The sequence below is a fragment of the Crocodylus siamensis genome, chromosome 7 (genome assembly GCF_052110815.1).
Source record: "Crocodylus siamensis isolate JL-2025a chromosome 7, ASM5211081v1, whole genome shotgun sequence".
Lineage (NCBI taxonomy): Eukaryota > Metazoa > Chordata > Crocodylia > Crocodylidae > Crocodylus > Crocodylus siamensis.
This window is the reverse complement of record NC_143401.1, coordinates 88,641,966-88,667,174: the sequence shown is the minus strand read 5'-3', so window position 1 is coordinate 88,667,174 and position 25,209 is coordinate 88,641,966. Positions and strand designations below refer to the sequence as shown.

General features: G+C 44.6%; 1 protein-coding gene and 1 long non-coding RNA gene across 4 annotated transcripts in view; one reads left to right on the top strand and one right to left on the bottom strand.

Moving 5' to 3' along the window:
* Positions 1–214: 214 nt before the first annotated feature.
* On the bottom strand, positions 215–23,169 carry LOC149860099 (uncharacterized). 2 transcript variants are annotated; one of them, XR_016443439.1, is made up of 5 exons: positions 23,031–23,169; positions 14,031–15,091; positions 8,067–8,181; positions 4,403–7,651; positions 215–1,639 (listed from the first exon to the last, which is right to left on the bottom strand). It is a non-coding gene; the product is annotated as an uncharacterized LOC149860099 (long non-coding RNA). The 2 variants fall into 2 exon arrangements; XR_016443438.1 differs by having other exon boundaries at positions 4,403–8,181.
* The window catches only part of FHIP2A (FHF complex subunit HOOK interacting protein 2A), a 49,447-nt gene continuing 47,060 nt past the window's right edge, over positions 22,823–25,209 (top strand). The window contains exon 1 of one of the 2 annotated variants that reach the window (XM_090056829.1): positions 22,823–23,130. In XM_090056829.1, coding sequence (XP_089912955.1) covers positions 22,873–23,130 — 258 coding nt within the window. In that variant the 5' untranslated portion in view covers positions 22,823–22,872. The remainder of the gene's footprint in view (positions 23,131–25,209) is intronic. The other variant, XM_090056830.1, reaches the window with a different exon arrangement.

The following is a 25,209-nucleotide window of genomic DNA, read 5'->3' as shown; positions in this document are numbered from 1 at the left end:
GAACATATACTGTGCCTCCATACAAAGGGATTTATATTTTGACTCAGACACATATTTCCTCTTAATTCTGAACTATGCTAAAAGGACGCTGTCCCGTTTCTGTATTCCAATAGCTATGGCTCACAACAATTTTGTACAAGTCAAATTAGATTCACTATCTGGATCAGAATTTGCTTATGATGAAACAGATTATCTGATGATGTTTTAGGGATTGAGAGATTACAACCCTTAATCCAAAGTAATGATAAAATCTTACTACACATTATAAAGGAAAATCCATACAGCCAGAACAGAATTGGATGTTTATTCAAAGCTCAGGAATCTCTTTGCACAGTAAAGACTAGGACTAAAATTCTCCTCCCAGGTCCACATACATTCCGATATACTGCACCACCCTCCCTGGGGGTACAAAAGAAGTATGGCTTGGAGGTAGGGGGCAACAGAAAATCACCTCCTTAATCTGTAATATTTTCAGCCATTGCAAATGCTAGAATTTCAAAAACAACATTAATCCTTAACTCTGTCACCTCATTTTGCCTGATTTAAATACCTCATTCAAGGAGTACTGGAGTGCTTAAAGGATCAACATCTCTACAGTACCTTTGTGAAAACCACCATATATTTTCATTAGGAAAGATAAAATAAATAAAATTTCACCACGCATCCTCAAAGGCAGAATTTTTCCTCAGTGCTACTTATGTGTACTGAAGTAACACCCAAGGATATTAGTTACAGGTAGTGCTGGGCCCTGTACAAACCCACCGTACGAGACCCACAATTTCTCATTATTCTTTCCTTAAAGTTTTAAGTTTCGTGTTTTGGGGGACAGAAATACAGCACCATCTTATTCAATTGATCTGCTCCTTATGTGCATTCAGAGGCTTATCTGCTTATTATACTGACCAAAAATGTATAATTTTTATTACTTTTACACAGTCCTGTTCACACAGAACAGCACATACATCTCTGGCTTCTCCTTTGGCTTGTGGAACACCAATACAAGGATAGGCTTATCTGACTGCACAAAGTGTTCAGGTAGGCAGTGGTGATAATGCTTATTTTCTGGCTTCTGCACTTTCCCTTTCTTCAGATCTCAGATTCAGTTTGTGGGCAGTAACAAAACATCTATTTATGTAGTGATTCCCATGTTATTTTTTAAGTTATTCTTCACAAGTGCTCTGATTGCTACTTTTCTGATTTTCCTTGGGAGAGGTTGATAGCTTGATGTTTTCTAGCCAATCACTGGCAGGGGTCAGAAGAAAATGTCTTCCCTGCATGTACAGATTTAGCCAGAATTTTTTTCCACCTTCCTCTGAAGCACGGATCAGCACAAAAGTAACTAGAAAATATTTCATGGCATGCAAAAAAACGGAGATCAGACTAGATGACCTAATGGCCCTTTCTGACACCTTAAATTCTATGCTATTGTGACAGAGGGAGAAGTTTTAGATATAATATAGCCCGTAATTGGTAATAAACAGTAAAACTTATGTATGAAGTCATAGTGTCAGATATTCAGGTGGTGTCTACCAGCTGACAGCGCTCTGTTGATTTCCACAGATCTACTTCAGTTTAGAATTTCAGAGTATCATTTGTTATTCTTCTAATAGGTGTAGGTTTGTCTCTCCCATGGGCAGATCTAGGAGTTTGAAAAGAAGTGCAGATGGTGTGGTGTATCATCACATGTAGCACAATGCATATTTTTCTCCAAGTAAAAATAAACTAGAAGTTTTGCTAATATGCTAGAGGTCTAGGGAAATAATACTAAATACTAATAAGATTGAAGCAAAAACAAATATAACTATTGGAATGTGCATTAACTTGCTATAACATATATTTTGTATAAAAAACCCCACAACAAACTAGGCAAAAATAATCCAAAGATGCTGTTTCTTTAATCCGGTTGCCATTAGAATTAAATCCACATTTATTTGAAATTCCTAAAACAAAGTATAGCCTTCTTGAGCATGTTGACAGTGTAATGCTTCACTTTAAGTTATTTCCACATTAGTTGATGTTTACCTGAGTTAACGTTTTTAGTTAGAGGTAAAAACAGTCTTCAGGGCTGTGAAATAGGAGCTACATTATCAAGAGCAGCTAATGGAGAGAAGAACTGCAGAATAAAGGCTGGTTTGAATAGTGGAACATCAGGACCATTAAAAATGGAGACAAAGTCCTTAACATCTGTGGGATGAAGAATTTAGAAGGAATCAGGTAGATTATAAGGAACCATGATGTCAGGTGACTCCCTCACTGCTGCTGTCACTACCAAGTGGTTTGTTTTAAAATGTGGGTGGACAATAATCAAAAAAGAGGTGGAAGTGCACCCCCCTGAATCCACTCCTGGTCCTTCCTCTACTATTTATTGTCAGGAAAGTGAGTAAAAATAAAGGATTCCTCAATTAGTTCTTCCTGAGAAGTTTGCATACACTTGTAGTTAAGCTGCTAGTAACAATGAGAGGCAGAGCTGGCCTAAGGGGTGAGTGGCATGGGAGAATGCCTGTGACGGCTTGGGCAGGGGGCTGCCAATGGCATGGTGCAGCTCTGCAGGCAGAGGGTGGGTGGGGACAGCAAGGTGCATCTCTGGTCTTACTATATAGGCAGTTAAGGGAGTTGATTGTTAACCCTGTGAAGTAAAGAACAATGGATCTGTAGAAGACCTAGCTGTACCATAATAGTCTCTCTCTGTCTCTGGACCAGAAGAGAATTTAAGTCTCCTTTAAATTCACCCACCACAACTTAGATGGAAAGGAAGGAGCCAAACTAGTATGGCCCTGGGAGATAAAGTTCATGTTATTCTCTGCAATTTAACAAGCTGGCTCCTCTTCACAGGGCTCCACTATCCCCATACCCCATCCTTACCACACCAGATATTGTCAGCATTGATCACAATAGCTCTCCCCCAGGAAGCTGTAATCTCTATGCTACCTTGCTTAATGTCCTGGCAGCCAGTCTCTTGCTACTGACCTCTTGTCCCCTTCTTCACCCCACGGGTCTAAATTATACAGTCACACACAAGCTCCACACCCTTCTCCTTCAGGCCAATGCCCCAAACTCACATTTTTGCTCAGTCTTTCTTTCTTCCTTATTCAGGTCTCTGGGACAAAGACCTGCACTCACTGGACTCAAACCTAATGGCTCAGATGCAGCAACTCCCTCTTCATCCCCACTCCTCAGGTAAGTCCAACCACAGAACTGGCTTTCTGGTCAGGCCCAGAGAGTGATAGTCAATGGAGCCATGTCAGCATGGTGGATGGTGACCAGTGGCATCCTGTAGGGCTCTGTACTTGGACCAGTACTCTTTAATATAGTTATAAACAATCTAGATTCATGTGTTAGAAGTGGAGTGGCTAAATTCACTGATGACACCAAATTATGGGGGAAGGTGGTCACACTAGAGGATAGGGACCAATTGGGGCTGACCTGGACAGGCTTGCAAGGTGGGCAAATCAAAACCTGATGGCATTCAACATGGAGAAATGCAAGGTGCTCCACCTTGGGAAATAAAATCCACATCATACTTATAGGCTCAGCAGTGCTACACTCGCTAGCACCACAACTAAAAGAGACTTGGGGTCATGACTGACCACAAAACGAACATGAGCGACCAATGCGATGCCTCAGCTGGCAAAGCAAACAAAACCCTGGCTTGCATCTACCGATGTATCTCAAACAAGACCCAGGAAGTCATCCTCCTGCTTTACTTGGCCTTGGTGAGGCTGCAGCTGGAATACTGTGTCCAGTTCTGGGCTTTGTACTTTAAAAGGGATGTGGAGAAGCTTGAGAGAGTCCAGAGGAGAGCCACACACATGATTAGAGGACAAGAGAACAGGCCTTATAAGGAGAGGCTGAGAGTCATGGAACTCTTCAGCCTGGAGAAGCAAAGGCTCAGGGGGTCTTGGTGGCAGACTATAAGTATATATGCGGCGTGCATCAGGAACTAGAAGAACATCTGTTCACCAGAGCACCCCAAGGGAAGGCAAGGTCTAACAGTCACAAACTCCAGGAAGATGGTTTTAGACTGGACATAAGAAAAAACTTCTTTACCATCCATGTCCCCAGAGTCTGGAATAGATTCCCCACAGAAGTGGTACAAGCACCTGCTCTGGACACTTTCAAGAAACACTTGGATGCCTGTCTTGCTGGGATCATTTGGCCCCAGCTGATTTTCTGCCCCTTGGGCAGGGGGCTGGACCTGATGATCTAGTAAGGTCCCTTCCAGCCCTAATGTCTATGAAAACTATGAAAGTCTGTGTGCCAAACCCTCTTCTGCCGATCTCCAGTTGGCCCTATACTGTCACTGCACCTCCATCCTCCCTCGTACTTCCCCTTATGCTGCGCCCCTCTCTGGGGGAGAGCCAACTGCTCGGTCTGCTCTCTTTTAACTTCCTGCACCGATTACCTGTGTGCCTGGCTGGAGCTTTCCATTTGCTGCTCTTCTGACTTCGCCAGCTGATCACATTAATTACCATCCAGGGACTTCCGTTCGGCTTTTCTCCTGCCCAGGCTCACTGCCACGGTAAGTTTCCTTTTCCCCTTTGTTCCTTCAGAGTTTCATGACAGGGTATGCTTATGGTCCTGTCACAGGGTCATCAATGGGCTATTAACTCCCTTAGCTGCCTGAATAGTAGTATATACTACTACTATATATGCTGTATATGCTGGGGGAGGGTGGCAGTAGGAGCAGGACCAGAAGGGCTAGAGTAGAAATACTCATTTTAATTTTCACTGACCATGACCCCTGCAAGCATCTGAGAGCGTGTCCAAGGGTGTGCTGGGATGCTTGTTGTAATTTTCACTAGCTATGAAATCTGGAAGGAAACAAAATGTCACAAGTACCTAAGAAGAGGAAACAGGAAATTAAAAGCTTGGTTAATGACTGCAATGAAAAAAGATGTAGACATGATGAAAAAATACTTGAATTCTGTTAACGACAACCCATGCAGTAGTAGTGAGACGGTCACAGTGGAAACATCAGATGAAAAATACATAGATGATCCACGATTCTACTTCCAAGAATCATCCAAGAGAAACAAAGAGACCCAAGCAAAACAGAAATTCTTCACCTGGACCAGAATAATGTCGATGCCACTAGTGACAGATGAAACAACTCCCATTATAAGTGCTGGCGATGCCATTTCTGATCCTGGACTTCTGATCCAATCTAATGCCTGAAATTCAAGGTCTGCTAGTGATCAGTGGTCTACCAAAAGTAAAGGACATGGATTTTTCTGTGGATGATCAGAATCACCATTTTTCTATGATGTTTTTATACAAAAAACTTAAAAATGGTGAAGTTCTGAAGTGGCACTGGCTGCCTTACTCAGAGTCCACTGACAAGGTTTTCTGTTTCTGCTGCAAGCTCTTCAACTTGAATGCAAAATCATCCCTCTTGGGCTTTCTATATATCATGATGCAATTCCCTGACAAAGAAACTTTGAGGAAGCACTGTAAGGACCTTCATTGTGCACCGACATATGGAGAGAGCTCTGACATTAATCATGTCAACCCCTCGAACAACTTCGTTATCTCCAAAGTCTACTTCCATTGGACTACAGTGCTCCTTAAGAAGTTTTACAATCTATTTACAGTGGAGGTGCACTGATATATCGGTGCCATATCAGATTGGCACCAATAAAAGGAAAATGAACATTATCGGCTATCAGCTTTTTTTGGCTGGTGTAGCCAGTAATGTTATCGATAAATATAATATGCCTTCTGGCCAGGGCCCCTGGATACCATGTGCATGCATGCACCTGCATGCATGCACTTGGCCAAGAATGCAGCCAGGCAGTGTGGAGAGCAATGCCCTGCCAGTAAGTCTATGGAGGGGCAGGAGCATGGGGGTGGCAGATCAAAGCCACCATGGGGAGGGAGGGAGTTCAGCAGGGGCTGGGGTGCTGCCCAACCAGGGTGGTCAATGGGACCTGGGGTCAGAGCAGAGAGTAGGATAGAATTGTGAGCAAGTTGTGCCTCCTGCTGGTGGATGGGCAGGGGACATGCACCTGATGCAGGGCCCCTGGGCCAAAGTCAGCAGAGCAGAGAGCCCTGAGCCCAGAGCCAGCAGCCCTCATCTGCCCTCACCCCACTTGGCTCCACTCATTAAAAGTGTCCCTGCATTTTTAAAAAAGGTGGCGATGGTGCTTGAACTTTAGTTCATTTGATAAGCTTTAGTTCAAGTGCCCCCGCCATCATTTTTAAATGCCAGGACACTGGATGAGCTGCCTGAGGCTCCGTCCTGCTCCCTACCCCCGTCCCAGATCCCATTCACCACCCTGGCTGGGCAGCGCCTCCAGCTCCAACCATTGCCCCTGTCCCTGCCCTATTCCTTCCCTCACCAAGGGGGGTCTCAATCTGTCCCCCACCCCACATGCCCCTTCCCTTTCCCATGCCCCTTCCACTCCACAGACTTACCTGCAGGGCACTGATCTCCATGCTGCCCAGCCGCATTCCTGTAAATCAGTTATCTGATTGATATCAGTCGATACAGCTGGTTAATAATTGGGTATCAGTGTTGGCCAAGAAAACCTTTCAACGGTGCACCCCTAATTTACTGCAGTGAACTTCAAGACAACTTCCCAAACACATGAATAGCACTCAGGATCCTGTTAACCATTCCCTTAATGGTGGCAAGCAATGAACAAAGCTTTTCAAAGTTGAAGCTCACAAAAACATATTTGTGATCAACCATGGGAGATGACAGGCTATCTTTGCTGGCCATCCGATCTATTAAGAATGCTGTGGCTCAAAATATAGACCTGTCACAAACAATATCAGAGTTTGCAGCAGCAAAGGCACTCAGAGTTGTCTTCCAAGCCTTGGAAACTTGGTGAACAAAGTTTTTCATTTGTTATTATTCTTTACTAGGTTAGTGCTTTATTTAATGTCTAGTGTATCACTTAGCTATAATGCTATTTTTATGACTTGCAAGCATGTGCAAGCATTTGCCAGCAAATTTTATTTTTATCCAAATTCAAATGCAATTTTATTCAAATAACAATCATAATATTATTTAAATCAAATTTATTTTATTTTAATTTAATTTAATTTTGTGTCATTTCCTCTTTTGTATTTTTTTCAATTATGTATGAAAACCTGTTGAGATTACCACTTAATTTCTGAACTGGGGGTGAGGGGAGGGGAGGGTGGTGTAGAACACCAAAATACAAATTCACCCAGAGCATAATTTTCCCTAAAGTTGGCTCTGATGAGACGCAAGGATTTTGTGGGATGATATCTTTTATTGGACCACCTGTATAATTGGGAGAGATGTTAAAATGGGGAGTTAAAAAGTCAGAGGTATTCATGACTCCTGGAAAGTTCTGATTTGTTAACTAATATTGCAATCCAACAAGATCAATTTTACACCTGCAACAGATAGAACTTGCCTCAACATCAGTGCATATTTTATGCATAAATTAAAGCATAGGAGTTTTCCTTATCCAAGATATATATTATGAGAATCCAAGCACCACATAAATCAGCTACGACACCACACCCGTACTCATACACCTTGGTAGACAACACCTGCAGGAAAGCAAGAGAATTCACAGAATGCTTTAATGGAGACTTACCATAATCTGGAAGGTGTTTAGTGGGAGTGCAAGGAATTCAGAGGGTTCTTGACTCAAACAAACCTGGAAGTTTAGAACTAAAATAAAGGTTAAAGTCACTTGTGTTATGGCTAATTATAATAGGAAAATGTGTTTGTAACTTTAATCATTTATATTTTCCACTGATTTCTTACACTGAGGTGGCCAACCTACATCACATGTTCTTCAAGTGGCACAGGCAGTCTCTGTGGCAGACTGGGGAGGGGACAGACAGCACAGTGGCAGAGTGAGCAGAAACCAGAAAGCAGAGCAGCAGATCAGGCAGTGCAAGGGGCTCGGAGTGGCACTCGGGGAAGATGCAGAGCTAATTCATGACACACTTGCCTAAAAAGTTTGGCTCTCACTGTCTATTGCCATAAATACAAAGTGACTTCCAGGTATTGCCTTATAGAGTTAGGCAATGTCACCACCAATCTGGTAATTGGACAGCCACCTGTAGCAATATCTACTTACCACAGCAAGTTCAGTATCCATTTCTCACCATTCCAATTTATACAATCATGTAGAAATAGGGTCTAGGTCCGGAGTAGAAACAGGTCAACAGGACCCAAATCTGAAGCTCTAGATCCTGAAGCAAATATAGAATAGTCAGATGTAACTTATCAATTACACTGTAAAGTATCATCAAATTATGCTCATTTTCCTACACACTACTGTATACCAGATGCCAGCGTTACCCATCTAGAGTGAGTTGTCATGGTACAAAGAGTTGTGCGGTTGGATGAAATTGCAAGTGATTTGCTGGAAAGCAGAAAACATTCTGGAAAGCAGAAAACAGCCTGGGAAGCTTGGGTGGCTAATGAAAATTTCAGCATGACTGTAGTATGGCTGCTTGAAAACAAGTCTGAATTGATGTCATACCTCTAAACCTCCCAAGGCTCAGTGGGGCCCTGGAAGTGTAGAAGATGCAAAACAAAAGACAAAAAAAATATCCAAGCAGGAAGCTTAAAATGCTGTGGTATTTATTCCTTTAATGTAACAAATCAATTTTCTCTCCTCCATGGTCCTTTGTTACACATTTTCATCAATAAAGATGAGGGGACACCAAATCTGAACACTGCTTATTTGGGGACTTAGATGACTGACTTTCTTTGAAATGAAATAAGCAAGAACCCCACACTACAGAAAGGATGTGGACAAATTGGAGAAAGTCCAACAGATGGCACCAAAAATGGTGAGGGGAGCCGGGGACAAGACTTTTGAGGAGAGACTGAGGGAACAAGGCTTATTTAGTCTAAAGGAGACTGAGAGGGGACTTAATAGCAGCTGTCAACTGGGTTCTTAGGGGGTTTCAAAAGAGGATGGAGCTGGACTGCTCTCAGTGGTGGCAGATGACAGGACAAGGAACAATGGGCTCAAGTTGCAGCAAGGGAAGTTTAGGTTAGCTGGCTAGGCAGCAGTCAGGAGTCTGGCCTCAGCTCAGTCACTGCCTACACGTGTGTTTCAGTGCAGTAAATAACCCTGTTGTAAGACAGTACTGTCCCTGACAGTACTATATTATGGCTGATTTAATTAGTTTACTGCACTCTAATACTGGCACATGTGTAGATGGTGATGCTTTCCTGTGGATCTGCAGTAAAGTGCACGTGTAGATGTACCCAGCATGTCTTAACAATAGTAAGGATTTGATGCTTAGAGTCTTGCCAGGGGCTTGTGGGGGACCTATTAACACAGGAGCCACAGAAATAGTTACTTATTAAGTCCATAGTTTGATCCTTTTAGTTGCATCTTACTTCTTTTGCAGCCTTACTGACTTCATACAGTGGGATGCTACTCAGTGGACACATCTACACATGCCTCTGACTGCGCATTTGGTACTACCTAGTCCCAGCAGCACATGGTTATTTTTAGATGCTACATAGCCAGGCATCACACTTTATGCCTGCTGACGCTACATTGCCATAGCTCATCATTATGGCGATGTAGTGTCTCATGTAGATGTGCCCAGCATGAACAAAGAGGGAAGCAGAATCTCCAGTGCTTTCACTTTCTGTTTGGAGTCAGTTTGCCTAATGAGACTTGGCTGCCCATTGAAATACTTCAGTATATTCCAGGCTGTGAAATTTCAGGATGCACTGTCACAACCTGTTGCCTCTGAGACCTACAGCTTTCACGGTCTCTCATTTTAAGTGACCTGATGGGTACTGAAAGCTTGCCTACTATCTCTCCCAGCTAAGCACCAAATCCTCGCTATCATTAAGACATGCTGGGTGCATCTATATGTGCACTTTACTGCAGAGTAGACTAATTAGCTCCGCAGTAAAGTATCACTATCTACATGTGTGCTGGGATTAGAGTGCAGTAAACTAATCAAATCCTCCATAATATAGTACTGTCGGGGACAGTACAGTCTTACAGCAGGATCATTTAATGCCACAAAACACACGTGTAGATGGTGACTGGGCAGGGGCCAGACTCCTGACTGCTGTCTAGTTACCTGGCTCTGCAGGACCAGCACCTTTGTGCCTCAGCCAATCCCCCCACCGCCCAATGCCACCACCCAGAGCCCAGAGTTGACCACCACTTGCCAGCCTGGCTCTACTCTGCCCTGGGCTCGAATTACTGTTGTCCCATGTGCACATGTACATGCTTTGACAAGGAGCATTTTACTAGGGCTGTGTGAAATGGCACCATTCCCTTGAGTTTTGATGGTTTGAGGGAACAGTGTTTCGTATCAAATTTCATTTAGAGTCGAAACAGCTGTTCCATTCCATTCCGTTGAAACAGAAAGCTGTTTTGACACTGTTTCGAGTGTTGCTGGAGATGGGAAGTCAGATCAGCTGGGCTGACTTCCCATCCCCAGCACTACATTGCAATGGGGTGGGTAGCAGCCCAGCTGGGCTGCTTCCCGATAGGTGCCCCCACTAGATCACACTGGGGGTGAGAGGCAGCCCAGCTGGGATGACACCTGCCCCCCGAGTGATCAAGTGTAGGGCCCCGAGAAGTAGCCCAGCTAGGCTGCCTCCCAACCCCAGCGTGATCAAGCCGATGGAGATGCTGGATCTTGTGCTGGGAATAGGAAGTCAGCCCAGCTGGACTGACTTCCCATTCCTGGCCTATGGTCAAAACATTTCAACTTTCAAAATGTTCTGACCAGCCGCATTTTGTTTCAGGGCTATTTTGACCAGCTTTGTTTTGTTCCAATTTTGCTGTTTTGACCTCGAAATTGGTTGAAACAGTGTCAGAACAAAATGGCTGGCAAAATTTCACACAGTCCTACATTTTTCTCTGGCCCAAACTGGTCTGAAGTTTATCATGTGGCATTAATTGCACATGTAGATGCACCCACTTTCTTCTATAGGTAGACCCATTGTTTTATTAGTCTTATTTTTAAGACTGATGCCTTACTCTGTCTGAGCAAGGGTAACCCAATCTAATGTTAAATGAATAAAAATGTAATTGCTGCAAGTGGTAGAAGGTACCAGAATCACTGTTAAATGAGCAAGTTCATTCTGCATTACTATTGCCCCCCATAATTTTTTATTTTATTTTTTAAAACACTTCTACCAAAAGACTACCTAAAGTAGTCTTAGCTACTTTTAACTACAACACATAGTAAGAACAATTATACAACACTGTACAACAAATGTCAGGAACAGATTAGCTGCATTTGGATAACAATTCAATGTAAAAATACAGAAACTTCCCATTCAAAATCTTGATAGGACTAACACCAACTACAGCTCTTTAGGGCAGGGAAGAATGTTTTGCCAAGGCAGAGTTAAACAAGGCAGAGTCCTTCAACTTCTTCAGAATGATATTTGCAATCTAAATATGTGCATGCATTTCAATTAAAAACAGCTAATATGTTTCAAGTTCATGTACACTCATGCCTTACTTAGATCTTCTGTTGAAGATTTTCAAACACCAGATTAGATTTTTTTAAACATGGTCTCCTGTTTTGCAGCTGCAATTATGGACAGATTCCAGTGAAGTCATTTAGATAACTACTGTGAGCTCAATCCAGTACTAGACATCTAACTAAGTTTATTTACACCTGCATACAATTGTAGGGATAAAACTGTAGATACTTAGAACTGCTCAGAGGATCAATATATTCCAAGGGAAATTTGCTGAAATCTAAATGCACGGAAAAATAGATTCACACAACAAAAAAATAAGATCTGATCTATTGTTTGTTCCTACCATCACTAGCGTATCTGTCTGTGACAATAGATAAGAATACTGCTTACACCAATTTGAGCTGTAATCAAAAGCAAAAACTGCAATAAAAGAGAGCCATGAATCCAATTACCTCCTTCTCTGTATGTTCATTTGACCATATTGCTAAACAAAACTAAAACTGACCAGACTTGAGAGTGAGTGCGTGTGCGTGTGCGTGTGCATGCGCATGCGCATATGTATTTGCTGAAAGTAATTTTCCTGTATTAATGCTTGTGGAGAAGGTAGGTAATATTATGCTGGACTGTGTTGATACAGGATTAGGATGAAAGTATTTCCAATGGAATAAAGATCATGGTTCCTATGCAAACTGCACCTTAGATTCCCTTATGGTCACCTTAGGGCACCCCCATTTAGGTAGCACCTGGTAGTGACACTCGAAACAGTAGCACCCCCATTAGTTTCATAGTTTCATAGTAGCTAGAGTCGGAAGGGACCTAGGTAGATCATCTAGTCCGACCCCCTGCCTTAGCAGGAAAGAGCACCGGGGTCAGATGACCCCGGCAAGGTGCTCATCTAACTTCCTTTTAAAAATCCCCAGGCTAGGAGCCTGCACCACTTCCCCTGGAAGCTGGTTCCAGGCCCTAGCCACCCTGACTGTGAAGTAGCGCCTCCTAATATCTAATCTAAACTTACCCTCCGCCAGTTTGTGACCGTTATTCCTGGTCACTCCTGGCAGCGCACGGGGGAACAGGGACTCCCCCAATACCTGCTGATCCCCCCTGACCAGTTTGTAGCAGGCCACAAGGTCCCCCCTTAGCCTTCTCTTGTGGAGGCTAAACAGGTTCAGGTCCCGTAGCCTATCCTCATAAGGCCTGCCCTGCTGACCCCTGATCATACGAGTGGCCCTCCTCTGAACTCTTTCCATATCGTCCACGTCCCTCTTGAAGTGTGGCGCCCAGAACTGGACGCAGTACTCCAGCTGCGGCCTGACCAGTGCCGCATAGAGGGGGAGGATCACCTCCCTGGACCTGCTCGAGATGCATCTGTGGATGCATGACAGGGTACGGTTGGCCTTCTTGACTGCCTCCCCACACTGCCGGCCCATGTTCATCGTGGAGTCAATGACGACTCCAAGATCCTTTTCCGTCTCCGTGCTGGCAAGAGGGGAGTTCCCCAACCTGTAAGTGTGGTGCCGGTTCTTCCTCCCCATGTGCAACACCTTGCACTTATCAGTGTTAAACCCCATCTTATTCTCATCCGCCCACCGTTGCAACCTGTCAAGGTCAGCTTGTAGCCTATTGCACCCTTCTAGTGCACCCACATCCCCCCACATCTTAGTGTCATCAGCAAACTTGAACAGGGTGCTTTCTACCCCCTCATCCAAGTCACTGATGAAGATGTTGAACAGTGCAGGCCCGAGGACCGAGCCCTGCGGAACCCCACTGCCCACATCCTTCCAGGTCGAGAAGAACCCATCCACTACCACCCTCTGGGTGCGGCCCTCCAACCAGTTGGCGACCCATTTGACCGTGTGGGCATCGACACCACAGTCTCCCAGCTTTTTGATGAGGACAGGGTGAGAGACAGTGTCGAAAGCCTTCCGGAAGTCCAAAAAGACTACATCCACAGCAACCCCTGCGTCTAATGATTTGGTGACCTGATCGTAAAAGGCCACCAGGTTGGTCTGACAAGACCTGCCACTGATAAACCCATGTTGGTTGCCCCTGAGCATGCATTCCCCCGCAAGGCCCTCCTGGATGTGTGCCAGGATAATTTTTTCAAAGAGCTTACCCGGGATTGAGGTCAGACTAACTGGCCTGTAATTTCCTGGGTCCTCTTTTTTTCCCTTTTTGAAGATAGGGACCACATTGGCCCTCTTCCAGTCCTCCGGCACCTCGCCAGAGCACCACGAGTGCTCATAGAGCCGTGCCAGGGGTCCTGCAATGACCTCAGCCAGTTCCTGTAGAACCCTAGGGTGAAGATCGTCCGGACCAGCGGACTTGAACACGTCCAGCTTCTCCAGAAGTACCCTAACTAACTCCTCGCTAACCCTTGGCCCAGGCGTGTCTCTCCCGGGGCCCGAGGGGGGCCCAGCAGGGAGGTGGCTGAACTGGTCCCTACTTAGGAAGACAGAGGCACTTCAGTTCAGCACCTGCAAATCTTTTCTCTAAAGGACAAAAATAGTGTTAACCAGTGAGCAGACAGCTTTCATAAAGCAAAGTATTAGTTATTTGGAACAAAGGCCTTCAGAGAAAACAGCGCACACAACAATAGGCAGCACATCTAGCTTACCAGGTGTTCACCCATCTTCCACATGGAGACCCTGGCAAATCTGCAGTACTCTGTACCCTCCCACAGGGCCCATTTTTGTTTCTCTCAGTCTCACGCCTGTCAGTTTTCAAATAATGTCTCTGTCTTGTAGGTCAGGGGCTGTTATTTCACACAGTTTCAAGTGCTTTGTCTCCTTTGAACTTGGTTGAGTCAGTCTGCATCCCTCTTCCCCAGGGAGGCGAAGCTTCAAGACTTGTCAGCTGCATTGTTTTGCAAAAAGGGATAAGCATCGTCTTTAGTTTCTGGATGAAGCATCCTTTATTTTACCAGTCTAGCCAGGAACAGGATTCCTAATGAGACCATAACGATCCATATACACATTGTGTATACAAGCAGTCCTTGGGCTTACGACACAGTTGGTTCCTGAAAACTGCATCTTAAGTAGAAACGCTGTAACTTGGAACCAATTTTCCCATAGGAAAGAAGGTTATAAATGGGGGATTGGTTCCTGAACCAAGACTCGATACCCTATTTTCACCAACATAACCCAGAATTTTGTACTCAATTATAGATGAGTAACATAGCTACATTAATGCATTTATATTGTAAATAGCAATCGTACTGATTTGGAAGGACTTCTTTGAGGTGACTTCGCTGGACTTTTTGAAGGGTTCTTGGCTGGAGTCTTCTCAGGAGTCTTGGCTGTAGGTTTTTCTGGAGTCTTGTCTGTTTTCTTAAAGAAAGGGTGCACAGAAGTTTGGACAGATGTTTTCCAGGGAGATGGGCGACGCAGCAAACTTGTTCACTGGTGTGGTGTCGTGACAGATCAAGCATTGTAAAGTCGAAACTGATGTCAGAAAGTTGAAACAAGGTGTCAATTTATAAACATTGCAAGTGTGAAGCATTGCAACTCGAAACATAGTAAGTCGAGGACTCCCTGTAGTCAATACTTCTGTCTCTAAGAATTCCAGAGAGTCTATCACATTTCAATACAACAATCTTTGAATGGTCCACGACTCCAGGGCTTCTGTCAAATCATAAGTCACCTTCTGAGGAGCAAATACTAGCAGGAACATTTCACACTGTAGGGGAAAAAAATCTAGATGTTTCAAGATGTACACCCCAAATCAAAGGCCTGTATTGAAAATTAGGGCTCGACTCCACACCCATACTAGAATTAGACCTTTTAATGCTTTCTGCAAACACAAAGCAACTCAATTACCTTCTTAAAAAGGTTTTTTTTTGATTTGTCAGTGTCCCATGAACACAAGTCCCTTTCACTTAAAAAAACTTTAATAAGTTTGGAACCTGATGTCAGATCAATTTATCTATTCTATTAACCCCCTCCTGTGAGAAGAATGCCAGGCCCTGTTGTATCACAAACTCTAGTTTTAATCAGGATGGGAAGTGGTGGGATCAATGAACAGAAACAAAATAGAACATCAAGCAATAAAATCTGCACAGCAGGGGAAAATCTTATAATGAATATTGATGTGAAGCTCAAAAGGAGTAACAAACCAAACTTCCTCAGCCTGGGGATTAATCAAGCCATCCAGGCCTGCATAAAGAACCTTATCTTCCCACAGACATCTTCAACCCTTCTCTTTAGCAGAACTTCTTATACCCCTCCCCCTAAACAGCTGGGCAAGAGAACAAGCCAGGGATGCTGAAGCTTGTATACTGTATACTTGTATACTGAGAAAATTCAAACAGTACCATACAATGATTCTAATATTCACAATGAGAACTATTGGGTGGGGCAGGGAAGTAAATTGGCTCTCTATCACCACATGAGACTTTTATCAAGCATTCAATCTTTTTCCTCTTTTCTGTTCAGCTGTGACTTTTTTCAAATTTTTCACTTGATGCAAATTTATTCTCTGCCCTTTCTATCGAATCTGCTCCTTTCCTACATGTGCAATGTTCCCTTATGCAACAATGTTAGGTAAGCAAATGTAAGGATGCAAATGCATGACTTTTTCATGCTGTCAACCTTAGCTGTAATCTAAGACGCGTGTACTGTCATTCCAAGATAGTACTGTTCTTGTTACGCAGACATCATCACACAGCTTAAGTGCCAAAATTTGGCTCTTACACACATTTTTAACAAATAGTTCTTCTTTCAGGGCTTTTAGAAATGTCAGAGAATCACAGAAAAGTAGGACATTGGAAGGAACCTCCAGAGGTCATCTAGTCCAACCGCCTGCTGGATCAGTGAAAGCGGGTTTGGTTCAAGAGACAGAAATGGCTCCCTGCAGGGCTGGGAACTTAAATTGTTTAGCACTGTGCTAGCAGTGAACAGAACATGAAATGGCATATAACAGACAGTGACACCAACAAGTTAGCTTCTTTGCCCAAGGTAAGAAAAACTTACAGCTTATACAGTAAAAGGTCCACCAGATTCTTAAATTTCTGTACGATTATGGTTTAATAATTGCAGCTCATAGAATCAGACTCATAGAAAGTTAGGGTTGGAAGGGACCTAGGTCATCTAGTCCCAACCCCTGCTCAGAGCAGAACCATCCCCAACAAGATCATCCCAACCAAAGCTTTGTCTAGCGGGGTTTTGAAAACCCCCAAGGATGGAGATGCCACCACCTCTCTGGGTAACCTGTTCCAGTGTTTTACTGCTGTCCTAGTGAGAAAATTCTTCCTAATACCTAACCTGAACTTTCCTTGCTGCAACTTGAGACCATTGCTCCTTGTTCTGTCACCTGCCACCACTGAGAACAGTCCAGCTCCATCTTCTTTTGAACCCCGCTTCAGTTAGTTGAAGGTTGCTATTAACTCCCCTCTCAGTCTCCTTCCTCTTCTCTAGACGAAATAAGACCAGTTCCCTCAGCCGCTGCTCATAAGTTATGTCCCCCAGCCCCTCACCATTGTGTCACCCTTCCCTGGACTCTCTCCAATTTGTCCACATCCTTTTTGTAGTGGGGGGCCCAAAACTGAACACAATATTCCAGATGTAGCCTCGCCAGTACTGAACAAAAGGGAATAATCACTTCCCTTGACCTACTGGCAACACACCTACCAATGTTATTAGTAACGCAGAGAAGGAGTTTAAAAAGAAGTGTTAGGAGGCAGTCTCTCTCCTACTGCAGCCCCTGAACCGGCTGGGAGAATTCCCCCATCACAGACAAGGCGTAGGGCCATTGCAGCTATCCTATAGGGCCCACCCTACAAAAACAGACATAGGGTGGGACACCCATTGCCAGCGGAGGGCAGGCTGGCAGAACTCAGAAACTCCACCGAGGGCCACGTCAGCACTTGGAGCACTGATTCTCAACCAGGGTGCTACCCTGGGGTGTCCTGAGATCCTTTCAAGGGCGACGTGGGGAGCCATGCAATGTCAGCATTGTTAGGTGAGCAAACATGATTCACAAGATAAACCCAGAGATTTCAAATAGGATTCCATAGTGTTAAAACCATTCTGACATGCTGTGGTCTTTCCCAGTTCTTTGCAACAGACAAATGGCTCTATCAGTTTTCACTTGCTTTTTGACTACAGAAAAATAAGAGCTGGCATTTTCTGAGGGGTGCCACAAATGTGTTATGAGGTTGAAAATCACTGCCTTAGAGTAACCCTGAATCAGAAAGAAGCAAAAGTAGTTGAAAGCCACCCTAGGCCCTTGGTATATGTTGATTTAATGGCACAATGGGATCTGATCCCCCATTCCAACCATCACACCTTCTGCCATGCCACACATGCCTGGCAAGAAGTGCAATTTTGGGATTAGGCATCAGATCCCAGTCACGTTGTTATTACTTGACAGTGCAGTGGGAACCTGGGATAACAATTCTGGGCTCTACCTGCACTGACACATTCAAAGCCAGATATCACAACCCTTCACACAAAGCTAACAATTATCTGACAGATTCTAAGACTTATGGCTGTCTGGGGACTGAGGAGAAAACTCAAATTATTGTCAGCCCCAAACTCTGAGACAGTCCCAGCTCCCAGGTCTGATATACCCAGGGGTGTCAGGGAAGACAACTGGCCGATTCTTGGGTCCGGCCAAAACAGACCTAGGTTTGACACTTGGGGCTGACCAGGCCAGGGCTGATGGTCAGCCAGCTGTAAATAACATCTGCCAAGAAAGATGCTAGGTGCTGGTTTTAAAGTCCCCAGGGAAGATCCTTCAGCTCCCCCCTCAATCGAGCCTAGGGCATGGGCCCACAATCAGCTGACTGCCTGTCCTGGCCACATGTTAGTTAAATTTAAGGTGCCATTAACTAGCCATAAGTATGTTCTACATCATATTTAGAATACTTTAGTAGCTTGTTTCCCATTTTACGGTGCCTTAAGTTGGGGGTACATATAGCACCCTACTAATTTCTACTGCAATTAATATGCTAACCATGGCATAAATGTAATGCATAGAGAGAATCTTAGTTGGCCCCATAGCTGAGTGTCTTGTGCTAAGCCTCTGAAAGGTGCAGCACAAAAATCTCACCTCAACCTATACATTATTTCGCATGAACCCTCTGACCATTTGTTGAAACTCTGGGTGTTAACCTAGTTATCAGGGACATAAACAGTTATGGTGCAGTTACACATGACTCAGTGAATGTGCTTTTATCACTCCTAGACCTCTCTTTAGCAAAAAGCTAAACTATTTGCGTTACAGACAAATGTATCCATTACAGATTGGGGTGGGGGCATCAGGCAAAATGAAGCTCCTCAAATGTAAGAGGGTAGTTCATTATTTCACTCTATTTAAATTCATTTAATCCGAGCAATTTCATATTCAAATAAACTTTTTGACTCTCCACCACATCTTAACCTATCATCAAACAATAACTAAGCTGGCATGTACTCCAGCAAAGAGGAACAACCCACGCTTCAAAATATTGTGTTGCCCACAAATGCGATATACACTGCAAGGCTCTGTTCCAAATGAAGTTAATGGCAAAACTTCTGTAGAAACAGGATCAGGACCTAAACCAGGAGGTGAAAACAGGATTGTTACATGACGTATCACTGACTCTAGTTTCAAAAGTGAAGCATCACAATGTTGTTTTTTACTTTCATTGATATTAACTTGGCAGCAGTTTGAAGTGGCATAGTGATAGTTGTTTGTAACTGTACTTGCCTCAGCATTTCCAGTACTACAAGGCCCTACTTTTATATTAATTTAAAGAGACATAAAAATTAGGGCTGTCAAATGATTAAAAATTTGATCGTGATTAGTTGTGCAATTAAAAAAATTAGTTGCGATTAATTGTGATTGTAATCGCACAGCTGGAAAACTCAAAATTAAGCACAGAAAAACTAAAGGTATGTAAAAATAATGCAGGTACTTTGTGTGGGTGGGGGGTGGGGGGGCTGTGGCTTGGGAGCGAGGGGCAGACACACACATAGACACTGCCTAGCAGATATGAGTGGGGGAGGAAAGGGGTGTGCTGGGGCAGATCAAGGCTGCCATGGTGAGGGAGGAAGTAGGACAGGAGCAGGGGGCAGGGGCTGGGGTGAATGGGACCCTGGGGCCGGGGCAGGTCATGGGATGGAGCTGCGGGAGGCTCGTCCAGGGATGTGGGGGGCCACTCCCACCACTACATGCACCCCCAGGGGAGGCTTGGGGGGCATGTGCCCCCTGGACTTGTGCACAAGGCGGAGGTGAGTTGCCACTATGTGCTGGGCTCTGCACCCTGTTCCCACTGAGCCCAGCACACAGTGGTGGGAGTGGCCCCCCCTGCAGGCGGCAGCTGCTCATCTGTGTCTATGTCCGTGCACACCCTTTCTGCCCCTGCTCCGGCAGTCCCAAGCCTGTGCCCAGGCTGCCCTGTGGTACCCTGTGCTACCACCACTGCCTGGCAAGCCAGCTTGGCAGTGGCAGCGACAGCAGAAGAGAAAAGCCCGGGCACAGGATCCAAAACCATGAACACAATTAACGCGTTAAAAAAATTAAACACGAACAACGATTAACGCGTTGTGTACATTAACTGCAATTAATAGCCCTAATAAAAATACATGGTTATAACAGGTAATGTAAGCTTTGAGGAACACATTTTGCCAAGCAGCTACAGATCCAGGCCCTATGTACTGGAGATTAGCTGTAGTTATTCACAGTAACTCAATTTATTGTGTTAATAGGATTAGGAGTAATCATATAATGGGAAGATTCTTTCTTCTTTACAGGGTGAGATTCGGAGCTGAGCAGTCTTAACGTGGTCATAAAAGTGTCTCCTCAAGCTGGATTCGAAGCACATTTTAATGTTCCAAGTGTTTTTAAAACTGTTTTATGCACATCAGGCGCTCCTAGAATAATAAGAGGCCCTCAAGCACTTAGAAAAGCTGTGTTTTACCATCTGTGATCAAGTGATTTATGACTTCATAAATTATGAAGTATGCTTAGAAATACTCTCATTGTTATAAAACTGCCTCATTGTATATCTTCATGGCACCTAAACTCCTCAGCTTTTTTTGTTCATTCTGTTATCCATCTAGATGGAAAAGTCTCAGTCAGGAGCAAAATGCTATTTTTGCAAAGACAAATGCACTTGCAAGTGTCCTTTAAAGACAACACATTCTCCCAGACACCTCAGTAAAAAGAAAAATATAAGACCTCAAGGATGATCTGAGAAATGCGCACAGAAGAAAACATGTTCCGAGAGAAGACAGTATAGAGGACCAAACACCACATTTAAATTAGGATTCATGAGCTAGGATATAAAATCAGAATGTCATACTCCCCTACATCCACAATAATCCTTACCAGTGTCACAGGGAGGTTTGCTGGGGGATCAAGGAAAGACCCTAGCCTTGTGATATCCCAGCTGTTACATCTTGTTTATTCAGGACCTTATTGTCACATTCAGTGAGAAAAATCTGCTCCCCTATACGGTTCTCTGTGTCCAGTATTTCTCTTCCTTTTCTATTTTTTTTGCCTCCCTCTTTCTCCCTCTACCCTGCTTGTGCTTTCTTTGTTCTTCCCTTTGTGCTTTCTTCCCTACAGCAACTCAATGCGCATTTCACTAAAATAATTGGCAATAAAAGAGTTAACGCTGACAGTGAGATATCAACACTGGACTTTAAATGTGACACTCCAATCAGATAAATGGAGGCTAGGAGTTCACACAGCCGACTTGTTGTCAGAATTACTGCCTGCAGATGCAAAGCGGCTTCACTGTGTCTGCTCTGTTTGGAAATATTTCTTCCAAAGTGAAGGCTAGAAACAAACTTCTTTTAAAAAGAAATTATCCTTCTTCTTTTATTTCTTTTAAAAGAAAGCTGGGGCTAGGTCCTGCTGTCCATATAAATGCATCAAACAGGCTGAATTTGGCAGATGGGCCATTCTGTTGACATCCCTTTCCTGGATAATGTATTAAATGTCATTATTAGTAGCCTCTCAGCAGCACTTAAGTGTCACAATCTTGTGCCAGGATCCCATCAGGTGAGGCGCTGCATAAATACATGCTAAAGAGATAGCTGAATAGCAAGCTGTCTGGGGCAGGGACCATGCCAGTGAGCAGACTGAAAAGCTTTTTATCTTAATCACACAATATAGACACTTTCCACCATCTGATCAAATGGTTTAATTACTACAATAGAGCGTGAAGACATCTTGATTTCCTTAGTTCATTGTCCATGTTCAGCGCTGACATCTACTAAGAAAATGCTGTAAACTAGGGACTGAGAGTAGACAAAAATTATGTTGAAGCTTTTTTAAAACAAAAAAAACTCACCTGTTTCTTTTACTTACATTCTTTTTGGGAGATCATTTACAATATCCACCACTTTTTTTACACAAGGAGCAATATACAACTTGTATTAACTCCCAAATAGTAGTTTTGCTCATTTGTAACCCTCACTTGTCACATCATAGTAAATTTAGGCCCCAAACCCACAAAACTCTTAGTGGCAAAATTAAATAGCTTGGTGTTGGCAGCTGCAAGACAACAAAAATCAGGAGTCAGATCTGCTCAAGAGATTTAAAAATCATAGTTACACTCCTGAAACTCACAGTATTTATTTATAGCTATGGGTAGGTAGGTAGCCTGTTGATCTCTCATTTTTAAGTGGCGTGCTGAGGCCTAGTGCAGGTCACAATTAGCATCCCTCAGGCTCCCAGATGCACTGAAAAAAATAACGTTGACTTTTTGAACACTACAGAAGCTCTTGGACCTGTAGTAGTCTTGTCACCTAAATAATACTGCTCTTCCAAAATCAACCCTAATCTCTTAACCCCAGTATCAACCCAGCATCCACACGCCCCTGCCCCCGCACTCAATTCTGCCTCTTCCTCACCTTCCCTTTACTCATTTTAGGGTTCTCCAAACACCCACTACAGCCTGGAGGAGACCTGGGCAGCAAGAGCAGGGTCTAATTCCCACCTCCAAAGCTGGAGACCTCCAGGCAAGAAAAGCAGAGAAGGCTCCCCCTTATTCACAACTGGGAGCAGAGCAGCCCGGAGGGCTGGGGGCTCCCCTCTCCCAGCACAAAGGCGCCCCAGCCCGGCTGCTACTCCCCCAGGAGTGGGGCAGGCCCAGGGCAGCTCCCCTGCCGGCAGGTCGGATGCTTCCCCTTTCCAGGGCCCCCTCAAAACGCAGGCGGACCCTTCCCCTCCCCTGAGGTTGCTTCCAGCCCCCCTCAAAACACAGTCAGATGCTTCTCCTCTCTCGTGGCTGCTTCCAGCCCCCCTTAAAACATAGCTGGATGCTTCCCCACGCCCAGGTTGTTTCCAACCCCCCTCAAAACACAGTCAGACCCTCCCCGCAGGTTGTTTCCAGCCCCCTCAAAACACAGTCAGACCCTCCCCCCAAGTTGTTTCCAGCTCCCTCCAAACACAGTCGGACTCCCCCCGGGTGTTTCCAGCCCCCTCCACATGCCGCGGACCCGCTCCCAGCCCCCCACACGGCGGGGATGGCGGCCGGGCCAAAGCGGCGGCGGTGGCGGCCCCTGCAGGCCGCGCGGGGGGAGCGCGGGGCCTGCTCGCAGGCGGGCGGGCCGGCCGCAGTGCCACGGTGTCCGGGGGCGGGCGTCGCGCTGCGCCGAGCCGGGCCGGGCCGGGCCGGACTCACCCTGGAGCAGCTCTCGCGTGCGTCGCGGCAACGGCTGCGGCAGTCCCGGGACAGGATGCTGTCCAAGCTTACCGCCATCCTGCAGCACGCCGTGGAGGCGGTAAGGGCCCCGCGCCGCCTCGGGCCTAGCGCGGCCCGGCCCGGCCGGCTCTCGGGCGCCGCGGCCTTCCCCCGCGCCGGGCTGCGTTTCTTTGGGGTGTGCCAGGGTTTGGGGTTTCGGAAAGAGGGTGTTTGTGTGCGAGTGAAGACGGGCCGGGGGGGGGGGTGAAACCAGACCCAACCCAACCCCCGCGAGAAGAGGGGGCCGCCGAGGGCACAGACGCACATTTATTTGGGGTCGGGACAAATTCAGCACAAATCGGGGAAGATGACGGCAACCCATGAAAAGTGTGTGAACAGGGGGGCAGCCGGGTCCGTCTAAGGTCACTGGCGGACGAGGGTCTCTGGGTGAAACCGATGTCTTTTAAGACATAAACATGAAATAACCTTTTTATTAGACTATCCTAAACTATGGAAGGGTCTTTGGGTGAATCCGGTATCTTTTATTACATTATGAATCCAGTATCTTTTATGACATAAATATGTAATAATATACTCCGTTTTGTGGTTCATTCTTAGTGTTTATAGGCCTAAAAATCAAGAGCTTTAATGCTAAGAATGAACCACAAAAACTAGAGGATATTATTACATATTTATGTCATAAAAGACATTGGATTCACCCAAACACTCCTCCATAGTTGAAGTGGGTCTAATAAAAGGTACATGAACTGCAGAGAGGTCGTCAGCCTGCCAAAAGCTTGCTAAAAATAATTTTCCCCAACTATTTAAGTTGGTTTTAATACAAGCTATTGGAGTCACCCAAAGAGCCTGGTTAGACTGACACAGCGACAACCTCCACCCCCATCCACATGTAGCATTCGTAGGGGTCTGCACCTCTGTGGGAAATTGTTTAGCAGATGGGGAAAAGGTTGAAAACAGAGTAATCCTGGTATTTATTAAAGGTGCTGCTTTAATATGTAAATACTCTCTTTTAAAAAAATTTCTATCTGATGTGAGATGCTTCTTTCCGTGTCGATTTAGCTGTGATCATACATACGTTTAAGCACCTGCTTCACTTAAGGCAGGTGGGGGGGTCCCGCTGACTCCGGTAGGATTGCATAGGTGTTTTTTAATGCTTATGTGTTTGAAATCAATGGCCTGGTGGGCAACAGGACTAGGTGTTTATTGTCTTCTTTTTTTTTTAAACCCACCATTTCATTACAAAGTTACATTTTAAGTTAAGATAGTGGCTTCCTTACAAGTCCTGTGTTTATGACTCTCCCTATGCAGCTGTATATAGGGTCAACAAAAATTGGTGATGGCCTAAAAAGTCTGTCAACATGAGTGTTTAGTATGATTACTTGAATAAGTAAGTGCTGTAGGACTGGGCAAAAAAAGTGATCATCTTTCTGGCTCTGCAACAAAAGGTGGCTATTAAATATTCCCAGGATCGTGTTTACTTGATTGATTAGCCTGGTGCACAAAAAAGTAAATGAAAAGACCTGATTTCATTTTAGCCCCATCAGAAGAACTAGGAAAAAAATTGGGGTGGCAAATGGGAAAGGATAAAAATTAACATATAAACAAGGAGCGAGACAAATGACAAAACAACTGTAAGTCTGTGATTTTTTGTATGACGTTGCTGTGCACCAGTGCTCCACTTGTTCTTGCTCAGTTGGTCACTTCCCTTTCACAGTTTGCTGGCCTCATTCTGCAGAAACTGTTGTGAAACTTCTCGGAGTAGGAAGGACTATGGTCAGTGATGGGTAGGGTAGAGGCCTAAAAATCAAGAGCTCTAATGCTGAAAATGAACCACAAAGTCACAGAAACTAGAGGATATTAGGTATGGCTTTAGTACCTTCTGGGAGTCAAGTGGTTTAGGCACCAGAAACGTATGAGTTACTTTTCAGCTTATTGCTTCCCTCTACTTCACAGTTTGGACTTGTTTGATTGTAAAGTACTCTGAAAATGAAAATCGTGCTGAAATTTTAGATTACTGAAGCCTGTGACTGTCTAGTGTTTAGAACTGCAGAGACCTCCTCAGCCTGACAAAGGGTTTTTAAACCTGAAAGCTTGCTAAAAAATTGTTTCCAGCTATTTAAGTTGGTCTAATAAAAGATATCAGATTCACCCAAAGAAC